Raw genomic sequence first — 23,859 nt, 5'->3', positions numbered from 1 at the left:
TGAGAGTCGCTTCTGCCTTGGTGCCAATGATGGTCGTATGCGTGTTTGGCGCCGTGCAGGTGAGCGCCATAATCGGGAGTGCATACGACCGAGGCACACAGGGCCAACACCCGGCATCATGGTGTGGGGAGCGATCTCCTACACTGGCCGTACACCACTGGTGATCGTCGAGGGGACACTGAATAGTGCACGGTACATCCAAACCGTCATCGAACCCATCGTTCTACCATTCCTAGACCGGCAAGGGAACTTGCTGTTCCAACAGGACAATGCACGTCCGCATGTATCCCGTGCCACCCAACGTGCTCTAGAAGGTGTAAGTCAACTACTCTGGCCAGCAAGATCTCCGGATCTGTCCCCCATTGAGCATGTTTGGGACTGGATGAAGCGTCGTCTCACGCTGTCTGCACGTCCAGCACGAACGCTGGTCCAACTGAGGCGCCAGGTGGAAATGGCATGGCAAGCCGTTCCACAGGACTACATCCAGCATCTCTACGATCGTCTCCATGGGAGAATAGCAGCCTGCATTGCTGCGAAAGGTGGATATACACTGTACTAGTGCCGACATTGTGCATGCTCTGTTGCCTGTGTCTATGTGCCTGTGGTTCTGTCAGTGTGATCATGTGATGTATCTGACCCCAGGAATGTGTCAATAAAGTTTCCCCTTCCTGGGACAATGAATTCACGGTGTTCTTATTTCAATTTCCAGGAGTGTACTTGGGGTTTCAGCTCTCTCGGGATGGTATTCGTCCGCTTCAGCAAACTGTCGCTGCGATCGATGCCCTTCCTCGCCCTACATCTGTTAAGGAACTGCAGGCCTTCTTGAGGAAAATAGCATACTATCACAAGTTCTTACCACCTGCTGCTTCGGTGGCTCAGCCGTTGCATCGCCTGTTGCATAAAAACGTGCCTTTTCACTGGTCCGCGTAATGTGATGTGGCTTTCCAGAAATTGAAGACTATGCTGAAACAGGCCCCGTGCCTGGCTACTTATCGACCTGGCCAACATCTTGTTCTTGCCATGGACGCCTCTCAATACGGGGTCGGTGCAGTCCTTTCGCACCAATTTTCAGACGGCTCTGAACAACCCATTGCTTATGCCTCCAAAACGCTCACGCACACCCAACAAAAGTATTCTCAAATTGAAAAAGAAGCTTTGGCCATTATTTATGCTCTTCATAAGTTTGGTGTTTTTCTCTATGGATCCAAAGTTATATCTTGTTATGGATCACAAACCACTTGTTTCCTCGTTTCATCCATCAACGTCACTTCCCGACAAGGCTGCACATCGCCTCCAGCGTTGGGCTCTTTACTTGTCTCGTTTCAATTATGAGATTCATTTCTGGCCGACGGCTCAACATGCGAATGCTGATGCACTGTCTCGCCTTCCCATGGGTCCTGATCTGGCATTCGATAAGGACGAACTTTTGTGTTTCCATCTGGATGTTGCCGAGCAGCGGGTTGTGGAAGGATTCCCCATCACAGGGGACCGGCTGGCGGCGGTTACGGGTTCTGATCCTACCCTCTCCCGGGTTTTACGCTGTATTCAGAAGGGTTGGCCAGATCGTCCGTCCGCTAGGACTTCTGACCCATTGCGGAACTACTACGCTTTGTGCTACCGCCTCACGGCTAGGGATGGTGTTATCCTCTTTTCCGACAATGCTTCGCCGCGTGTTGTGGTACCTGTGTCTTTGCGTGCTTCGGTCTTGCGCCTCCTGCACCAAGGGCACTGGGGTGTGTCTCGCACAAAATCTCTGGCGTGCCGTCATGTGTACTGGCCTGGCATCGACTCTGAAGTCACACACATGGTCGCTGCCTGCGGCCCTTGTGCGTCACAGGCCGCCACCCCGAAGTCATCTTTGTCACTGTGGCCTTCACGTGAGACACCCTGGGAGTGCATTCATGCTGACTTCGCGGGACCTTTTTAAGGTACTTATTGGCTCCTCGTAATTGACACCTACTCTAACTTTCCTTTCATTGTCCGTTGCACGTCGCCTACCACCACGGCAACCACAAGTGCTCTTGCTCGCATTTTTTCTTTGGAAGGCCTTCCCTCTACTCTTGTTACTGATAAAGGTCTGCAATTTGCCTCTTCCGAATTTGCGAATTTTTGTGCTCGTAACGGCATTATGCATGTCACGACGCCTCCATTCCATCCACAATCAAAAGGTGAGGCTGAACGACTGGTCCGCGCATTTAAGGCTCAGATGCGGAAACTTCTGACTTCTTCTGCTGCTGATGATGCGCTTCTTCAGTTTCTGGCTTCTTACCGTTTCACCCCCATGGGCGACCACAGCCCGGCTGAGCTCTTACATGGCCGACAGCCCCGCACGCTACTTCATCTTCTGCGGCCTTCCACCTCACTGCCGTGGGTGCCTTCGCTTGGGCGGTTCACCACTGACGACCTTGTCTGGGTACGGGGATATGGCAGGCAGCCAAAATGGAGTCCGGGCCGCATCTTACGACACCATGGCCAACGCCTGTATGAAATTCAGACGGACATGGGTGTTGCAGTGCGTCATTCAGACCAGCTTCAGCCTCGTTTGCCGGCAAAGCCTGTTGCGAATGCCGCTACACAACCTTCAGCTCTACCGGACACTCTGGATCTTGGCGTCTCTCATTACTCACAACGCAGCCCTCTCACCGTCATCTCGGTGCCAGCACAAAAACGGACGCCACCAGGAGACGTGCCCATGCAGGAACCGGATGACCATCATCTGTCGGAGCCAATCTACTTGCCTCCTTCTCCTACAGACGCCGACACATCGCCAATGTCTCCTGTTATATCAATTGGACTTGCCACAATGGGCAGATTGGTGCATGGGGCCCCAGCAGATTCGCCCCCTACGTCTCCTGTCATCTCGACCCGTTATCATCGGGGACACTCCGTCCGTACGGGAAGCCTCCTCCTCCAGACTTTACGGCCAGTCACACAACGCCTATGGACGTTAGCAATCTACAGGCCACCTCCATCAAGACCAGTGAAAAAATTTCAAAGGGGGGAAAAGTGTTGTGACTCGCCGATCATTCAAAGTGCCGCCACGCAATTACGCGTGTCCTCTACATGCGGCGCTGTCTGCCAGCCATGCAGTAGCTGCGCCACCTAAGCGGCCAGCCAGCCAGCGGCTGCTAGACTCAAACTCGGTTATGATTTGACTGTTAAAGTGTACACATGTCTTGTTTTGTCAACTTGCTCAGTGAAGTATATGTGTTGTGTCGTTTTGAAATATGTGTTCAACTTGATGTTATAACAGTTTGCTGTGCAGTACTCATGTATTGGACAATTTTCTTTTGCAGTTTCAGTATTCAAGATACACTACTTGAATTTTCCCAGAAAATTATCCCATATCTAATGACAGATTCAAAATAACTATCATAAGCAATTTTTTGTGTAGTCAAGTCAGTGGAATTTGCTAGTATTTGCATTGCAAATGCAAAACTGCTTAATTTATTTTATAGGAACTCAATATCTCTATACCAGCTTAAGTTCTTGTACACATTTAGTCCCAGGAATTTGACCTTGTAAACTTTTTTTATAGGTTGATTGTTATGCTGTATTTTAAGTTCCACACAGTTTGAATGTTCAGTTTTGAACTGTACCATATGGGTTTTTGCAATGTTCAGTTTCAACCCATTTAACTGGAATCAGTTTTCTAAGGTATCCAGTGTGCTTACGATAAGAGCTCGGAATTTTTTCTGCATTGTTATCTTCAATTAAAACAGAAGTATCATGTGCAAACAGAACTGATGGGGAATTTATATTTATGGGTAAATGATTTGCGTAGAATAGGGATAGGATTGGCCCAAACTGGAGCCTTGAGACACACCTCGCGATAGTGTACTCCGTTTACAATAATAATTAACTGCATCTGAGGTGATAGTTACCCTTTGTTCTCTGTTGTGTAAATATGATGTTAGCCAATTTAGAGCATTGTCCTTAATCCCGTATTTGTCTAATTTATGGGTAAGCAAGTCATGGTTCACAGTGTCAAATGCTTTTGTGAGAACACAGAAGATACCTGCAACTTTAATCCTCTGATCCAATGATTTGCCTATCTTTTCAAAAAATTTATTCATTGCATCCAGAGCGTTTTTTCCTGGTTGAAATCAAGATTGGTTACTTATAATAATATCATTTTTTACAATAAAGTTATTGATCTGGTTTGCAACTACTTTTTCTAACACTTTTGACAGGACTGGAAGAATAGAAATAGGCTGATAGTTTCCCATGTCTTCCCTCAACCCTTTCTTGAACAAAGGTCTGACCTCAGCATACTTCAGATCATCAGGAAAGCATCTCCATTCAAGACTGGTTGGATACTTTAGTGGGTATTCCATCCTACCCAGTGGAGTTTTTATTTTTTAATGTTAATATAACATTTTCCACATCCTTTATTATGACTTTTTAAAATTTTGTAACACACTCAGCTTCTTGGTGGATTCCAAAGGGATTTACTTTACTCTTATACTCTGCTACAACAACATCTGACTGTGCCACATTTATGAAGAATTCATTTAAACACTATGATACTTGAGATTGGTTTACAATACAGCTATCACATACTTCAATGCTAGATATTTCATTACTACTAACTCTTACACCTAACTCTGATTTGACAACAGACCACACTGCTTTTGTTTTGCTTTTATGTTGTACAATGAACTTCTTGTTTGCCATTTGTTTGGCTGCCTTCATAACTTTTTTAAATATAGCTTTATAATGACCAACATACTCAGTAAAACATATGTTTTTACTATATTTCAGTTCATTTTGGAGTTTCCTCTTCCTGGAACTAGAAATTTTTATAACCTGGGTTATCCATTTAAGCTTATTAGTCATTTTGTTGCATGAAGTTCTAATTGGAAAAGTTTCATCAAGTATTTCAAGAAAACTACTTAAATTTTTTTAAACATTACTATTACTCGAAAGACAGCTGTTGTACGGCCATTCAACCTATCTTAACTTATTTCTAAATGTAACTGAATTTTTTTCAGTGAAGTTCCTTTTCATATAGCTTTTCTTACATGAAATTTCTTTCTGAATTTTTGGTAGTTCAATGAATAAGAGATTCCTAAATCAATGCAAAATTTATAACATCTTCAAATACATAGTTTATTAGAATTTTATCAATGCAAGTAGCTGACTTTGCATTTACTCTAGTGGGTTGCATGAAGTTTATTTTGAAGCCAAAGTTTTTTTATTAAGTCAGTGAATTTGGCTGTGTCGTTGTTTTCAACTATGAGATTAACATTGAAGTCAGCAGCTATTAATATCTTTTCCCTTACATAGTTTTTCGAGCATGCAATGAAATTTCAACAGAAAAGTTTCAATTGTAGCTTTCTCTGGTACTCAGTAAACAGAAACTACTACAATATTTAGGTCCCTCAACTTGATAAGCAGCTTTCAAATATACATTCTTCATCCAAATGATTAAAATAATTTCTTATTTCATATTTTATACCAGAATGAGTATGTATGCAAGAGCCTCCACGTGATTTCTCTCGTCTATGAAAGCTGTTGGCTAATTCGAAATTTTCAATTTTATTAAGAATTTTAATATTGCCAGATGGACACCAATGTTCATTGACACAAATAACTTTAATATTTCTATATTCAGACAGAATAATTTGTAATTCATCCAATTTATGACTTTTGTTTGAAAAGTCAACACTTAGACCATTTATATTCAAGTGCATTATATGGGGACACTCATTTCTATTTATGATCTCAAGCATACACTTCCTTGGGTACCGTTTCAGTCTTGCCATTTTCTTTAGCAAACACTGTTTCTCATCTCTATCATTTCTTATAAGTTTCCACTATTTTGCAGAATTTTACATGTATCAGCCAACATTTTACTAAACATTTTGGAGCCTGACCTATTTATATGCAGTCTTTACGCAAACATTTATTGCTTAATAATTTATTTGGATTTATGAACACAGCTTCTAGATTATTAAAGTTTTCATTTAAATCATGGTTTATTCTCTCAATATATAGATCACTGACTGATCTTCTGTAGACAATAACACTCACCACGATTCTAGACATTTTGTAGACGCTGCTGGCAGATCGAATTAAATTTCTTGTTTCACTCACGATTTCCTCTTCATTGCTGCTTCTAAGAAGAATTTGTACCTACGTGGATGAAGACTACTTTGTCATTCTTCGGAGATGCCTCTGCTGAAGCTACTGTTGCTAAACTGTTTCTTCAACTGGTGGGTCTTGATTCCTGGACGAATGTCTATTGTGGAATTCAAACAATGGAAAATCCAGGATGGAATGTAACAATATTATGAAAAGGAAAGTTGCCACTCACCATACAGCAGTGATGCTGAGTCGCAGACAGGCACAACAAAAAGATATTCACAATTAAAGCTTTCGGCCATTAAGGCCTTTCTCAACAATAGACGTGTCTGTTGTCTATTGTTGACAAAGGCCTTAATGGCCGAAAGCTTTAATTGTGTGAGAGGCAACTTCCCTTTTCATAACACTGCAGAATTCAGCACTACCACAATTTTCAGGACGGAATCGCCTATAACAAGGCATTCACTTTTTTCACTCTGTTTTTCATTACTGAGATGTTTCAAATTATTTTTACTGTAGGTTATGCTTGTTCACTTGTATTTATTTTCAGTTCTTGCAACTTCGGCATGAGTTTCTTTCTTAGGTGCAGCAGCCTCGTTGTTTGATGTAATAACTGTATCATTCAGCCCGTCTTTGATGTTATTTTTGTCTATCGACTCTGCTGTCTCGGGGATACCAGGCAACCTACCTGAGTATTTAGCTTTACACTATGAAAGGCTCTTTGATATTGACATAATGTGTCCCCAATTACAGTGGGACAAAAGAGATCAAAATGGAAAAGGCAGAAAACAAAACAAAAACTGAGGGGCTTGACAAGATATCAAGCACCCAAGCATCAGGGTTGGAAGCTGTTTCTACAACTGCATCAGGTGAGAGACCAAGTGGAATTTGTCCTTGTATGGGGCTCAGAGGAGAAAAGTTCTACAGAACAAAGAGAAAATGAAGGCAAAGAATGACTTCCTAAACACAAAAGACAGAATTAAAAGGTCTTGAACCTAAAATCCAAAAAAGGACTGTCTTAGAGTGAAGGGAATATACAAAAACTTTCTGCCTACAAGAAAGGGAACATGAGAACAAGGGAGGAGTCTAATGTTCCCACTTCTCAATAATCCAATCTCACAAAAGCCAAGGTAAGAAAAAGGGAACAGGTCCCCCTACAATATCGCAGTTCTCAATTTTTAGGTGTTTATGCAACCGGGATATCCACTGGTCATCACTTTGCAGCACGTGCAGCTAGTTCAAATAGCTCTCTCTAAGATGTTTGGGGGGAGGGGGGAGAGCAAGTTCATGGCTCAGGATCGTTCATGAGGAGCTATGTGGATTAAGTTGCTCTATTCTGTGACTGTGAGGGAATAGGAATAGTGGTTTGGAGTAAGGAGACATTGCACAAAATAACTTTATGGGTGTAGGCGAAGCTGCTGGTCAAGGCTGCAAAGATATCAATTTGGGTATTAAAATTTATTAAAAGATGCTCATCCAAAGACTGTGTTCAAGAAAGTACAGGTGCAGAACCACGAGATATCGACAGAGGTCTGGAAAGTAATCAACTGGAGGGTTGCACCTGATGGGCAAACCTTTTTGTGGTGGAATTTGGTGAAGAATCACTGAAGGCAATGCAAGAACGGGACCTGAAACTGTACGGTTCTTGCAGGTTGTCAGAGTAATTAAAGATACTGGAAGCGATCATGGCAGCATGTTGTCTGCTGTAAGTGTTGCAGATAAACTTGCAACACAGTAAGGGCAGCAGCTGTGGTGCTGAGTCATCTTCTCGGAAGATAGGAAGTGGATGCAGCCCTGATCAGGAACCCTGTTTACATACAGGGCCCAGGAGACATCACACAGAAAAATGGACTAAGTTCCAAATACAAAAACAAGGCAAGGTAATGATGCCAAACCACATTTCAAGAGACATTCTACAATCCTGAGCATGAACAGAAGACCTTTTAAACTTATGCCAAGACTAATGACTAGTCACTGCAGCTTTAAGAAACACCTACACACAACTGGTACTGAGAAAGAAGCCCCTAAGCTTAGCTATACAGTGAGGGAATGAAACTGCACCACATTTAATCTTCCAAAGCCAAGCATTGCAGGTCAAAAGTCTTAGAATATTCAGGTCATTAATTTCTGAAGAAATTGTTTATAGTAATGGTAAGTCTTCAAGGATACTGACTGAATTTACTACAATCACTGGGAGAAAAACTGTACAATACGCTCAATTTTGGTGCGGGCAATAACAAGCACTGTTGTTTTGTCTCCCTGAGCAAATCCATCAGTCAATGAAGTGTGAGAACTATCATACAATCAGCTTAACATTTCACGCATCTGAGTAGCTGACAAGAATATTATACAGACGAATGGAAAAGAAAACTGTGGATCTGTTAGAAGATGATCAGTTAGTCTTTGGGAAAGGTAAAGGCAGCAGAGAGAGAGAGTTCTAATGGTGCATTTGATAATGGAAGCAAGACATAAGAAAAATCAAGACAAGTTAATAGGATTTGTCAACCTATAAAAAGCACTCAACAATGTAAAATGGTGCAAGACATTCGAAATTCTCAGGGAAGTAGGTGTAAAAAATGGGCAATATACAATCTGTACACGAACCCTTAGATAGATATAAAAATGGAAGACCCAGAACAAAAATGGTATGGGAATACAGAGATTGGAATAAATCTAATAAATAACTGAGGCCATGAGTGCAAGTGCTATTCTGATATGAAGAGGTTGGCAAGGGAAAGGAATTCACAAAGGGCTGCATCAAACCAGCCAGAATGTCCCTGGTCTATGGTACGATGATCTCTGGCAGCCTCACATTACAGACATGTTGTACATATTGTGTGAATAGAAATATTCCACACTTACAACACAAATAACGTATTACAAAACAGAGTGTAACAGTTATACTAGTTTATCCAACAAGCAGGTGACCTCAGCTGCATCATGAGTTGCTGCCATGAGGTCCTCAAGCCTACACTGATCACGGTAAGATCACATGTTGGTTTGTCTTGACCTCACCACAATTGCACAGGTACGACAGTACTGTGTATCCCTATTTTAGAAGACTTCTTTTGATCTTGTTGTTCCCGTCTGTAGTCTCTTAAGGAATTTCCAGACTTCCCAATTTTCATGGTGATGATTCCATCAAATGATGATCTTTTGGAGTTGATTACACCTCCAATTTAGCCATTGTTTGTTATTCATACTCCAAACTTGCTGTGAGGAAGGTATTATTTGATTTCAGTCCTAGAGTAGTTGGGCAAATGCCATAAAGTGGTGTTACACAGATGTAGAGGACTCCATTCTCTCTTTATACACAATTATCTCCCATCAAATTGTCAGGGAATCAGTTTCAGTCAAGTTGTAGGGCTTACCTGTAAGAGAAGTTTCAGATAGTTCATGATCAGTCAACTTGTTTTGTTGAGTGTTACATCAACTTGCTCAGCATAGGTAGATTCATACTAGATGGGAGATTCATTTTCACCAGTGGACTAGCGAATTGTTATTTTTGTTGTTTTTACCACTCCTTGCTAGTCAGCCTCACTTTAATCTACAATTTTCCAGAGGATATTGTTTCTACAGATGACTTTCATTTTGTTTTGTTTTAGTGTTGCTTATATGACAAGGACTTGTCGAGGGCAGCATCCAGTATTTAGGGTAGGGATGATGCTTAATACTGTTCCTTTCCATGTGACTTGGAGCCCTACTGTACAGATGATATTCACAAAACTGGATTTTTTTGAGGTTAGGCATAAGTAAGTCACAGAAACAGTACTGTTTGAATGTCACTAAGTGTGCATTTTTGTCTTCTTGGTGTAGGTTTGCAATCCTTGACATTATATGTGATATGCTGCTAACTACATAGGGCTCAATCTGGGCCGTAGTAGCGCTTTAGTAACTTTTCTGAGAGTCAAACTTCAGATGGAGATGTAAAAACATATATAAAGTTGCCTGAACTGTAATTTACTTGTCAGATTATGACACTATAATACTCTTGTTCATCCTGGATAGCCAAGATGTGTCTCTCTTTTTCCATCTGACAGCTCACTGAATAGAATCTTTACTTAAACTACAGACGGTCTTCATGAAGTTTTAAAGTCATTTATTTTGTTCAAAGAAGAAGGGATCGATTGGCAGGACATGTTCTGAGGCATGAAGGGATCACCAATTTAGTATTGGAGGGCAGCGTGGAGGGTAAAAATCGTAGAGGGAGACCAAGAGATGAATACACTAAACAGATTCAGAAGGATGTAGGTTGCAGTAAGTACTGGGAGATGAAGAAGCTTGAACAGGATAGTGTAGCATGGAGAGCTGCATCAAACCAGTCTCTGGACTGAAGACCACAACAAAAACAACATTTTGTTCCAGAAAGACTTCCATTATTCAGGAACACATGGAATGTTTAACTACCTATAAAGATTAATTTGAGAGGAGCCTAAAGGATTTACTGGAAACAACTCCTACTACTTCAATTACAAATTTCTTAGTACAACTGATTGGTGTGTATGTACCATTAATAATATCAAATATTACATAAAATCTAACTTTTGTATATCTTCATTGAATGATGTGATCGATGTAAATAGGTGTTGTAAGCTGACTTTCTCTTTGATGATGCGTGTTTACAATAGCCTAAGATTATCATATGCGCTTCAGTGCATTGTACATTTACATATTTCCTGACCAGTTTGTTATTGCCTTTTAAATGAAAATATGTTTAAGAGATTTTGACTAATTTCACATCCATCAGCATCATTTCGCTAGGGATATGTGGAAGGTACCACAGCATATCTCTTTTTCTTGGAAATATTTGTTTTGTATTCTTTAGGATAGACTGCTACTCATAACATAGAGGAGGCACTGAGCAACAGACAGGCACACTTAAAAATAGTCAAAGTTATTAGATAAAGTCCTTCTTCACATTTACAAAAACACACACACAATATACCGTACGCACAACTCACATGCTCTTGGCCACTGTTATCTCCTGGCACTAAGACCCAACTGTAGGTCTGTAACATACTGCAAGTAATGGAGAACCCCACTAATTTGAAAGAAAACTAAAAATATATGTCACTAGAGATACCATTAGAAATTATCTGAATATCTACATTCAGTGAAACATTTTGTTAGCTACATAGCACTTTGCTGTGTTCATTGTAAAGCAGTTTGGCAAGTAATAACATATTGTAAATATGACTCATTTTCCCTGAAAAATACCTTTGTAATCAACAAATATTACGTTACCAACAGCAGGTAAGCAGCAGCCACATAGTATAATGGAGGAGGCAGCAGTTTCTTGCTTTCTTTTTCTTTTCTTTTTTTTCCCTTTAATATCCCTAGTTAGTCCTATGTGTCCCACACACTTGAGCAATATTCTAGGATGAATCGCATAAGTGTTTTGTAGGTAATCTCCTTTGTAGACTGTCTGCATCTCCCCAGTTCTCTACCAGTGACCTGAAGTCTGCTGCCTATTTTACACACATCCCTGAAGGTTCTCCTTTTTGGCAGGCTCTAAGGAATACAAAACATGACTGAAAGGGAGTAAGAATGCATGTTTCTCAGTGTGCTGAAATGTAGCATAGTCAAATCAATACACAAAAAAGGATCAAATGGGGAAGCAACAAAACTACAGACCAATATCACAGTTTCCTGCATTTAGCAAGATCTTTGATTCAGTGATGCAGGCTCAGGTTAGTGGCTTTTTTCACTAGAACTAATCTAACAAAAGCCCATCACAGATTCTGGAAAGATATAGCTCTACAAATAAAGAAAAGAATACTGTGGGCATATTTTTGTATCACACAAAGGCACCTGATGTAGTCAACCATGCACTGTCTCTTAAATAAACTGAAGCATGCCTTTTGGGTTCTAAGGAAATTGAATCTGCCTATTTACTCACATCTAGTATTTGTACGATATTGTGAGAAAAGTTGACCCACGTTTTCTGACAAAAATTAATATTAGGGAAATTGTTCCATAATGTAGCATTTATGTTTTCTTGCCCATTTTATAAACATGAGATAGTCACATATTTTCCGGCTACATGAGACTGTTTGCTGCACAATAGATTCTCGAGAAACAGGAGCTAGAAAAAGGGCTAATTTTCATGTTTTCTTGAAAGTCGCACCTAGTGTTTTGCAATTTCAGGAGAACTTGACGTCTCATTTATCAATGTGGAAATGGTTAGATATTACAACTGTTGTACTGTTCTCATGTGATAATGCAGATTTAGATGCAATGATTAATATTTTGGCTTTCTATCTGTTACCTTCAGCTTCAACAATGTTCTGATCCACATTCTTTGATTCTGAATCAGGAGCTTCCTGTCTAATACTACACATGTTAAATTAATGATTTATTGTAAAGTCTGCCTGCTTAGCTGGATGGTAACGTGGTCACCTCCCATGCAAGCAGGCCCAGGTTCGATTCCCAGCTGTGTTGGAAATTTTCTCTGCTCGGGGACTGGGTGTTGTGTTGTCCTCATCATCATTTCAGTCTCATCACCGGCGAGCAGGTCGCCAAATGTTGCGTCAAATGAAATAAGAATTGCACTTGGCAGCCGAACTTCCCCGAATAGGGCCCTCCCGGCCAATGATGCCATACGCTCATTTCATTTCATTTATTGTAAAGGAACTTATCTGCATTATACATCCTAAACTCCAGTTTTAAGATATTTTGATGCTGTAAAATTGAGCTACAATACATCACTTAATATCACATGCTCCATGAAAAATGAATCATTGTGTAAAAATTTCCTTGTAAGTGTACACATTGTATATCCTTTAGCTAAGATAACAATATCACCTGTAACAAGCAATGTTTTTGCAAACTTCCATGACTGGTAACATCAAAACAAAGTGAGTATAAGCCAGTTTTATTTGCTTGTGATTCAGTCACAACTGTTCTATGTTTGTTATATCTGAACTGATGTTCTCAGTTAGTTATTTGAATGAGATGTTGGTGGTGTACTATTAGCTCTCCTCAACCTTTTTTTGATAAAATTTCTGCCTTTGGTGATCATCGTCACCGTAACTCCATCATAATCACAAATTTTTGTCTCTTTGGTAGCACTCTTGTAAATATTGGATCCATTTGTAACCACATGAAAAAAAAAATCTCATGTGTGTGCTGTAAAACTACTTGTGTGAGGGATTTGTCTGATCATGTCTTCAGAATTACTTTGTAAGACTGTTGATCCTTACCACCTGTCAATACTACATCTACATCTAAACTCTGCAAAATACAGTGAGGTGCCCTGTGGCAGAGGGTGTGTTTCTTTCTGTTCCATTCACATACAGAGGGCGGGAAGAATGATTGTTTGAATGCCTCTGTACGTGCAGTAATTATTCTAATCTAATCCTCATGATCCCTATGAGAGCAATATGTAGGGGACTGTCATACATTTCTAGAGTCATCATTTAAAGCCAGTTCTTGAAACTTTGTTAATAGACTTTCTCGCTGTAGTTTACATCTATCTTCCAGAGTCTTCCAGTTCAGTTCCTTCAGTATCTTTGTGACATTCTCCCATTGATCAAACAAACCTGTGACCATTCATGCTGCTGTTCCCTGTATACATTCAATATCCCCTGTTAGTCCTATCTGGTATGGGTCCCAAGCGCTTCAGCAATATTCTACAGCAACGGTCACACAAGTGACTTTTAAACAATCTTCTTTCTAGACCCACTGCACTTCCCCAGTATTCTACCAATAAACCACAGTCTATCACCTGCTTTAACCATGACTGAGACTATGTGATCATTCCATTTCATATTGCAGCGAAATGTTACATCCAGACATTTTATGAGCTGGCCAATTCCAACAATGACTCATTGACATTATAGTCATAGGATACAACGTTTTTTTGTTTTGTGAAGTACTACTAGGCAAATTAGAGCTAAGCTATACTGTTAACATACAGTCAGGTTTTTCTCTAGGAAACTGAATTTTGGCTTTCTTTGTGACCAGTGTTTCAGACTCTCATAGCTGATAAAATATTGTATTAATGTAAGTCCGCCACTGCTGTGGACTCTCATCCACATGTGTTACAGTCAAATTCATTTCGGGCCTCACTAGATCTGACAATTCTGCTTATTGCATCTCCATGGAAGTCTGATTTATCCTTCTGAGTTGCAGACAGGCTCAACAAAACGATTGTTGGAATGTAACCTTTTGGTCAACAAGGCCTTTGTTGAAAATAGACAAAAAACACACACACAAGTGTGTGTGCAATACACAGCTCACACACACATGACCACAGTCTCTGGCAGCTACAGCCAGACTGAAAACAGCAGCGCATGTTGGGAAAGGCAGCTGGTTGGTGGGAGTAAGGAGGAGGCTGCAGTGGGGAGAGGGAAGGATAGCAGTGTAGAGGTGGGATGGTAAAGTGCTGCATGCGGGAGTGGACAGGGACAAGCTGGAGAGCAAGTAGGGCAACTAGGTGCCGTCGGGAGGTTAGATGGAAGGCAGGGGGAGAGGTAGCGAAAAATGAGAGACGTAAAAGGACTGGATGCGTTGGTGGAATAGAGGGCTGTGTAGTGCTGGAATGGGAACAGGGAAGGTGCTAGATGGGTAAGGACAATTGCTAACGAATGAAGGCTGAGGCCAGGAGGATTATGGGAACATGGGATATACTGCAGGGAGAATTCCCACCTGCGGAGTTCAGAAAAGCTGATGTTGTTGGGAAGGATCCAAAGGGCACAGGCTGTGAAGCAGTCACTGAAATGAAAAACGTCGTGTTAGGTGGTGTGCTCAGCAATAAGGTGGTCCAGCTGTTTCTTGGCCACCAATTGTCAGTGCCCATTCATGTGGACAGACAGCTTGTTGGTTGTCATGCCAATGTAGAATACAGCACAGTACTTGCAGCTTGGCTTGTAGATCACATGTCTTGATGTGATAGGTGATTTCTGTGGCTGGACCGGACTAGGTGGTGGTGGTGGGAGGATGTATAGGGCAGGTTTTGCATCTAGGTCTATTACAGGGATATGAGCCATGAGGCAAGAGGTTGGGGGCAGGGGTTGTGTAAGGATGGACAAGGATATTGTGTAGGTTTAGTGGACAGTGGAATGTAATTCAGTTGCTCCAGTCCTGGGTGGTACTCAGTCATAAGGGGAATGCTTCTCTGTGACTGGACAGTGGGATTTTGGGAGGTGGTGGATGACTGGAGAGATAAGGCATGGGAGATCTGTTTTTGTACAAGGTTGGGAGGATAATCACGGTCTGTGAAGACCTCAGTGAGGCCCTCAACATATTTCGAGAGTGACTGCTCATCACTGCAGATGTGACAGCCATGGGTGGCTAGGCTGTATGGAAAGGACTTCTTGGTGTGGGATGTGTGACAGCTGTCAAAGGGAAGGTATTGTTGGTGGTTCGTAGGCCTGTTATGGACAGAGATACTGATGTAGCCATCTTTGAGATGAAGTTCAACATTGAGGATGGCAGCTTGGTGGATTGAGTAGGACCAGGTGAAGTGAATGGGGGAGAAGCCATTGAGGTTGTGGATACATGTGGATAGGGCACCCACACCCTTAATCCAGATCATGAAGATGTCATTAATGAATCGGAACCAGGTGAGGGGTTTAGGACTCTAGGTATTTAGAAAGGATTCCTCTAGATGGCCCATGAACAGGTTGGCATAGAATGATGCCATGCAGGTGCCCATAGCCGTGCCACAGATTTATTTGTAGGTAATGCCTTCAAAGCAGAAGTAATTGTGGGTGAGAATATAGTTGGTCATGGCAACTAGGAAGGAGGTTGTTGGTTTGGAATTCTTTGGGCATTGGGAAAGGTAGTGTACAATAGTGGTAAGGCCATGTGCATTAGGGATGTTAGTGTAAAAGGAGGCAGCATCAATAGTGATGAACAGGGCACCATGTGGTAAAGGAACAGTAACTGTGGACAGTTGGTGGAGGAAATGATTGGTATCTTTTATATAGGGAGGTAGGTTGTGGGTAACAGACTGAAGGTGTTGGTCTATGAGAGCAGAGAATATCTCAGATGGGCCACAGTAACCGGACAGAATGAGGTGTCCTGGGTGGCTGGGTTTATGGACTTTAAGAAGCCCTTGTATGGTAGGTGTGAGGGGAGTGGTAGGGGTGAAGAGAGAGATGGACTTCGGGGTGAGGTTATGGGATGGGCCAAAGGATTTGAAGAGAGATTAGAGATCTTGCTGGATATCTGGAATGGGGTCACTGTGGCAAGGTTTGTTGGTGGATGAATCTGACAGCTGGTGGAGTCCTTCTGCCAGGTAGTCCTTGCAGTTCAAAACAACAGTGGTGAAGCCTTTGTCAGCAGGTAGGATTATAAGATCAGGATCAGTTTTTAGGTGGTGGATTGTGGTGCAGATGTAAGGTTGGTTTGAATGTTAAGGGACTTGGGTAATGATGGTGAGGCAAGGTTCAATGTTAAGAAATTCTGGAAAGTTAACACAGGATGATATGAGGGCAGTGGTGGTGGATCACGGTTGGACGGAAGAGTGAACCGAGTCATGCAGGGTTCAACATCGGTCTCTGGTCAAGTCGGATTGGTAGGGTTGGTGGCGAAAAAGTTGGTTCGTTGGTTCGGTTGGGGAGTAAAGGGATTAAACTTCTGGGTTATCAGTCTCTTTTCCAAAGTCACACAGGTTTCAGATGAAAATCATAGCACAAAAGAATCGTATCACTAAAAATCAGGGAAAAGAACCAAATGCGTGAACGAACTGTTTCCACTGTAGATGCTAGGAGAACAAGAGAAGGTCTTTAACAATTCCTGCATTATTGAATTTGGCAGTGGGGCAAAAGGTGAGGCCTTTGGAAAGGACCGATACTTCTGCGGGGCTAAGGCTTTTGGAGAAAAGGTTCATGTCTGTGTTTTGGGTCCGTTTAGGTTCTGTTTGGTGGTAGGAAGGCGTCTTTGAGGGTGCGGTGTGGTCTGTGAGACAGAGTTTGTCAGCCATGAGAGGACGCGGGGGAGGTTTGGAGGTTATTGTAGATGTGGTGGATAGTGGTAGTCCAAGTCTGCCACACCTATCCCCTCTCCACTGCCCTCCGTCTAACCCCTCAAACTGCACCTAGCTGTCCTACCCTCTCTCCACCTTGTCCCTACATGCTTCCATATGCAGCACTTAACAGTCCCCCAGCAATACCCTGCTATGCCTCCCCCTCCTTGCCCCAACTTCCTCGTTAATCCCCAACACCCGGTTGCCTCTTCCATTCTGTGCTGCTTCTTGCAGTCTGGCTTTAGCTAACTGTGATCATGTATGTGTGAGTTGGGTTTTGCGTAATTGTGTGTGTTGTCTACTTTCGACAAAGGCTTGTTGGCCAAAAACTTACATTTTGACAGTCTTTTTGTTGTGCTATTTGCGACACAGCATCTCCGCTGTATGGTGAGTAACAACTATCTTTTTCATAATATTGTTACATTCCATCCTGGATTTTCCAGTGTCTGATTTATCTTTCCGACATACATGCCATGTTTTGCTGCAGATTTCATTACTTTGTACATACTAACAAAATACTCAAGATGATTACTTTAAATACCTCAACATGAGAAAAGAAGCAAGGCAGCTGGCCCAAGAAGATCATATTAGATACACTTTATGTGTCACAGATCCATGCAATGCATGCAGCGAGAAGTGAGTGTAAGAAACGAAGGTCCTCATAAAAAAATCCGGTAAGAAATACTGCTATCAGTTGTACACAATATTCTAACTGCTTGCGTATGTTGAATAAATACTTTATTCATATTAGATGCACTTCTCCAGAATATAATTCCATAGGACAACAGAAAGTGAAAATAAGCAGACACTCACGTTCTTGGGTCAACACAATGAGAGATGCTTCTAGGGGTAAGACACAGAACTGAGCTTCTTGATTGATGGCATTTCTGATTGCATCATAAAGCAATGTGTAAACAAACATTTCACTGCCTCTTGCAGATACAGACAATTCATCTTTTCTCACACCCACATCCCCAGGCTGTTTCAAAATTGCTTAAGTGTTCCCTATTCATAAGAATGGAGACAAATCAAATATAGAAAACAATAGACCAACTGCCTTATTATCAGGATTTAGTAAAATCGTAGAAAAAAATAATGTGTAATAGGTTAATGACATTTTCAGAAAAAATAAATTCTCACTGATGCTCAGCATGGATTCAGGAAAAATAAATCAACAACTAGGGCTATCTACGATTTTATACACAATACCCTGCAAACAATGGACAAAAAGCAAAGTGACACTGGCATTTTTTTAGACTTAAGTAAAGCCTTTGGCCTACTGGACCACAATACACAGTTGGACAATTTCCAAGTGTATGGCATTAGTGGCACTGCACTAAAATGGTTCACATCATACTTGACAACCAGGGAACAGAAAATACAAATAAAACAGGAACTAAAGGAAAATACACAAAAGATTTAAACCTGAACAATGAGACACAAACAAATACTTTCTCTGCAGATGACACAAGCATTCTTACTACAGGAAACACCCCAAGTCAGCTACAACAAGCTATACATAAAATTACAGCACAGTTATATACCGTAGCCTACATGGTTTGAGGCAAATAAACGACTAATAAACATAAAAAAACAACATTCCTACATTTCTGTTTAAAAGGTGATGCATGCAACAGCAGTGTGACATTTAACTCCAGAAAAATTCCATCTTCAAATGGAAACAAGGTTTGTAGGCATATGGCTTCAAAATAACTTCAAATGGCATACACATACAAACAAAATGAAATTGTTATGGTCTACGATTACTCAATGTTAAACCAAGTTTTAGCACTGTCCAAATTACCTACTTTGCTCAATTCCATTGCATCCTACTGTATGGAATTATATAACGGGGTAAACACCACCTAGTTCATCCATATTCCTAACCCAACAAAGAACTGTAAGAGCACTACAACATGACTGACAAACAGATTCTTGCAAATCCCTCTTTGAAAAGTTGTCAATCCTTCCACTTCCCTGTTATATACTAGAAATCTATAAGCATATTAGAAAACATTTAAAAGACATAAATGAAAATTTTAACATCCACGAACATGATGCAAGACAAAAGAAAGAGATTCATGTCCAGTCAGTAAAGACATCAAACACAGTCTTTTGAAAACCCCATGGGCATTCTTATTAGGTCATTGCTTCTAGTCAGTGGCAGAATTTTTAGAACATGTGAGTTATAGGAGATTTGACACAAGACAGTGCAGTCACTGGAAGTAGAGCAAACTCTTTTGTAGATAAAGATAAAATTTATGTAACTGCTGAAATAATATTGCGTTTTAACTGTGTTGTGTGACTGTTTTGTTTTGGGTTTGTTCTGTGTGCCACAATCTGGAGAGATGTTTTGTATGAATGAATAAATAAATAAAAGTTTACATGTTCATTATTTTAATTTACATTACCCAGATGGATACCAAGGAATTCTACACAATGTGTTCCATTTAGCATATGGCCAGTAATGTCTACATCTGTTCTGATGATTATTTCTATTTTATTTTCATTACCCTGATGGATACCAAGGAATTTTACACAATGTGTTTCATTTAGCGTGTGGCCATTAATGTCTACAGCTGCTGCGAACAGGTCAGTATTGGTAGCGTGAAAGCACATAACGTGAATTTTTGTGAGACTGAGACTTAAGCTTGTAGGCATCTTAAGTTGTTATTTGAGTTTGTGTCTGCTAAGGTTGAGAGGGGACCCTTGATTTCTACACTTTAGTCATAAGTAAACAGTGCAGTTTTTGCAGCACTCTTTGAAGTCATTAGAAGAACATTTATGTAAGAAACAAATATGGGCCCAGTAGTTATTCTTGCAGCACTCCACATGTAATGCTATCGAATAAAAATATCCAAACACATATTGGTGAATATTAATATGGAGTGTGTTCACTCTTCACCTTTATGGTGTCTTGAAAACTGCTGGGGGCAGCTTCAATGAGGTGTCTGAATGTCTTGTAGGAGAACTGCAGCCATTCTTCCACAGTGAGGACAGTCACGTTGGACGCAGAGGTCTGCAGTAAACTCAACATTCTAACTCATCCCAAAGGTATTCGAGTGGGTGCAGTCATGTCTCTAGGCAGGCCAGTCCATTTCAGGAATGTTGTTGTCCACAAACTACTGCCTCAAAGATGGTTTAGCGGTGCTTATTCCTTTGTATTCCCATTTCACAGTCACATCATGAGCAGTTGACTTGGGCACTTTTGAAAGGTTGAAATCAAGGGCGTACCCAGAATCTGAACTGGGGGGGGGGGGGGGGGGGGGGGGGCGAGACAGGTCATACTAGTCTCAGGAAACAAGGACTCGAGACAACATACAACACTTCCTATAATAAAACAGTAAACCAGTGAAAAACTCCTTTCAATAAACATTTTAAATACAAGAATGCACGTGTACAATCCGAGAAAACATGCAGCATTTCTTATTAAATAAAACAGTAAACTAGTAAAAAAACTACGAATATCTTCTAGGGGGAGGGGGGGCAGCCGCCCCCCCCCCCCCCCTGCCCCTCACTGGGTACGCCCATGGTTGAAATATCCTTGATGTATTTGTTACTTTGGTGACATCGAAAGACTGATCCATATTTGAAGTCACCGAGCTCTCCAAACCATTCCATTATGCTGTTACTGCTCCTCAACTAATAACACAATACTACCTGCTTCCTTATATACTGGCAGGTCCACTATTTCTGATATCCAGTGGTCAGTTCTGCATTACATAGAGGTTGGGTGGATATTTTTGAGCAGATAATCATTCTGAGGTCAGTTACGTACTTCAGGTACTGTATGTTAATGACATCCTCCGCTTCCAGTTGGGGATAAAATTCAAGTTTATGCAAGAGGGATGCCATTCCAAATAGCCTTCTGCGATCCACCAGATTAATGGCAATGTCACACACAACATACAAACAGCATAATTTTTCTCTTTCACCTCTGTCAGTGCTTTATTTCTAGATCTTATATTGCTTTCTATGAGGAGGATCCTTCACAAAACACAACTGAGAGGCAGTTAACTAGTGTCACTCCATTAATTGAGTCTTCTGTCAGAGGCCACTTTCGCAAACACTTCTGAAAACACTGGAAGGAGTGATATAAATCTGCAGTTTGTCAGAAAATATTTCCTGAGTTACTGATTGTTACAAAGATAAGTTGAGGATAATCCTATCAAGTCAGAACAAGATTTTAATATTATGCTAGAAATAGCATTATAGTAATCATAATTACAACTTTTTAATAGCACGATGAAGTTTTTAGTCTCTGTCTCACAAGGCACTCATTCTGCAAATTATCTGATTACCTAAATTCAAGTTTTGAAAAGTCCTGTTACCTATATCGCAAGAAGCAGTAAAGCAGCATACTGTTTTCAAAGTAGGCCTAATGACTTTGTCTTTAATTTGCATGGGTATGTTTATCTGACAAAATTATGAATAGTACTAAGTTGTATAGTTATCACTTGTTACTGCAATGTAAAATTTTAGTTTTTTATAGTTTTCTGGTCTTTTGTTGAAGTGTACCTTGTTGCATTCAAATTTCTGCACAGATTCCCATTCTTGATAGGGTCTATGGAACATGATGAATGACTTACTCTTACGAGAAATTGACACTAATATTGTGTAGACCTAAATTTCCTTGGAATTCAGCTGGATAACAAGCTAATATAATATCTCTATCCATAAACTAAATAATAAACTAGAGTTTGTTAAGTCTGGCACTCAGAAGTATCTTTCACTGTATCAACTTTAAATTTTCAACAAGGTTACTTTAATGGCTTGTTGTTCTACAGATGAGGCAATAACGATGAAATATTCGTTCAGAAAAATGGGCAATAAGAACACATTACGACATACAACTATACTGTCATAGAAAACTTACAGCAGATCTTGGAATCCTTGCACTCATTTTCAATTATAATTACTCGGTGACCACTTTTGTAGCACCAGTTACAATAATTTTAATCAGATGAGCTATGATTCACACAACTACCATGCAAGATCCCGAAATTTTTCGTGTCTACAGATCAGATTAAAATGCTGCATCCCACAAGGCGATCTTTAAAAATCTGCAGGCATGTATTATGCACGAAACTGGGAATGTCTGTCCATTCAAAAGTAAATCAAAATTCTGTTTTGATGGCAGTTCTTTGTAGAAATTATGAGAGTATCTAGATCCAAGTAATAAGGGTCCTTAATAACAGTGGGATAAGTATAACAGCAATTTTCGATACACCAGCGAGCGCATATGCGTCCTTCTATGACGTCATAGCTGGCTTTAGCGTGGCCTACGCTTAGGCCTAGTGGCTTTAGAGCACTGTAATCCAGTTTTGTGTGTTCAGTGTCAAAGGTCACAGATTGTATCATATTATACAATACTTCCCAATTTTCACTGATAACAGGCCTCAACTGTCAGTGCGCGCAGGATACACTTAGTTTTTATAATAATTCAAGTAAACATCACGCTAACAGTGTAGTAGAGAATCCGCAACAGTTTATTTGGAAGCTGCTGTTTTCCAGCTAATTTTATTAAACGCTATTACTTGGATACTGTCAAACTGCATGTTGCATTTCTAGTGTGATTAATAATTAATACAGCGTACAAACTCAGTTTCTGACTTTACCTCTCTTAGCCACCGGTAATTACACCGGTACACAGATTTGTTCCACATGGTATGTTTTAATATCTGGAAACAAAACCTCGTTTTCCACCCATCGACAAAACTCCTGGATTCGACTCTGTGTTGTATTAATTCGATGCCGTTATCGTACCCAGTGTGTTTAGAAATAAATTACAGATTGACACTTCAGCAGTTTCGACTATAGCAAGTCATCATCAAATGATTTGCGTGGTACCGATACGTCACATGGTATGGTACATTGTCAAAGTTTAGAAGAATGTCGCTGTATTTACCTAAGGTAGTCTACTTCGTGCGTATGTTTTGCTACATTCCATTAATTAGGTTACTTACATTGTCGTGGGTACAGCACCTTCCTGTTTTCCTTCAACATCTTCTTTGTATCTCCCTTCATGATTGCAGCACAATAGCACAGAACGGGGATGCAGTAATACCTGTTCTACGTTCAGATAGTTTACCATCGAGCCAATATTGTTTGTCTAGCGCCTATTCGTTGCGACCCTCAGCAACATACAACCATATAACTGTGAAAATATATGCACTACCGTGAATCGCCGAACACAGAATGCACCAAAAACAAAAATTGTTTCACTTCCGCGTGGTATTTCCACAGCCTTTGTTGTTAAGTACCGATAACTCTAGTTCTCCCGCTGTCCCAGTGCAGGTAACCCACGTTTACTTGATCTTCACACCTTATGAAATATTCAGTTTATTTTGTCGTACTTTATGTAAACCGGGAATATCTTTCGATCCGTAGAACAGAGTTGACACCGTCGTCACATCAATCGAACACTTGAAACTGCGTGCGGCACACTAATGTTTTCAGCAGTCGGCACGCACTCATACCCACAGTGTTATCTGTTACACTGCTGAGTCATGTATGACACGTGCCATTAATATCTAATCGTATGCTGCCTTAATCACGTGACACACAAAATCGTCTTTAAGGGGAATCCCACACCAGCACACTGCCGTAAGAGCAGTGTGAGATTTTCTTATCACGTGTAGCCAGTGATAAGAAAGTTTACCATTAAGTTACGATCATTTTTTTTTCTTTCGTATTTGTTCCACACTGTAATGGGTTCCATTAAACGTATCCCTTGCAAGATCGTATCCAAGATCACGGCTAGGGCGGAGGACGGTAAATCAGGTGTCTGGCGGCGAATC

General features: G+C 40.8%; 1 protein-coding gene across 1 annotated transcript in view; it reads right to left on the bottom strand.

Moving 5' to 3' along the window:
* LOC124805352 (putative helicase MOV-10) overlaps positions 1-23,514 on the bottom strand; it is a 447,080-nt gene extending 423,566 nt beyond the window's left edge. The window contains exon 1 of the mRNA XM_047265888.1: positions 23,026-23,514. Within this exon, the coding sequence (XP_047121844.1) occupies positions 23,026-23,086 (61 nt within the window). The 5' untranslated portion in view covers positions 23,087-23,514. The remainder of the gene's footprint in view (positions 1-23,025) is intronic.
* Between the last annotated feature and the right edge of the window lie 345 nt (positions 23,515-23,859).

The sequence above is a fragment of the Schistocerca piceifrons genome, chromosome 7 (assembly GCF_021461385.2).
Source record: "Schistocerca piceifrons isolate TAMUIC-IGC-003096 chromosome 7, iqSchPice1.1, whole genome shotgun sequence".
Taxonomy (NCBI): Eukaryota; Metazoa; Arthropoda; class Insecta; order Orthoptera; family Acrididae; genus Schistocerca; species Schistocerca piceifrons.
This window is presented reverse-complemented; position numbering and strand designations above follow the sequence as displayed.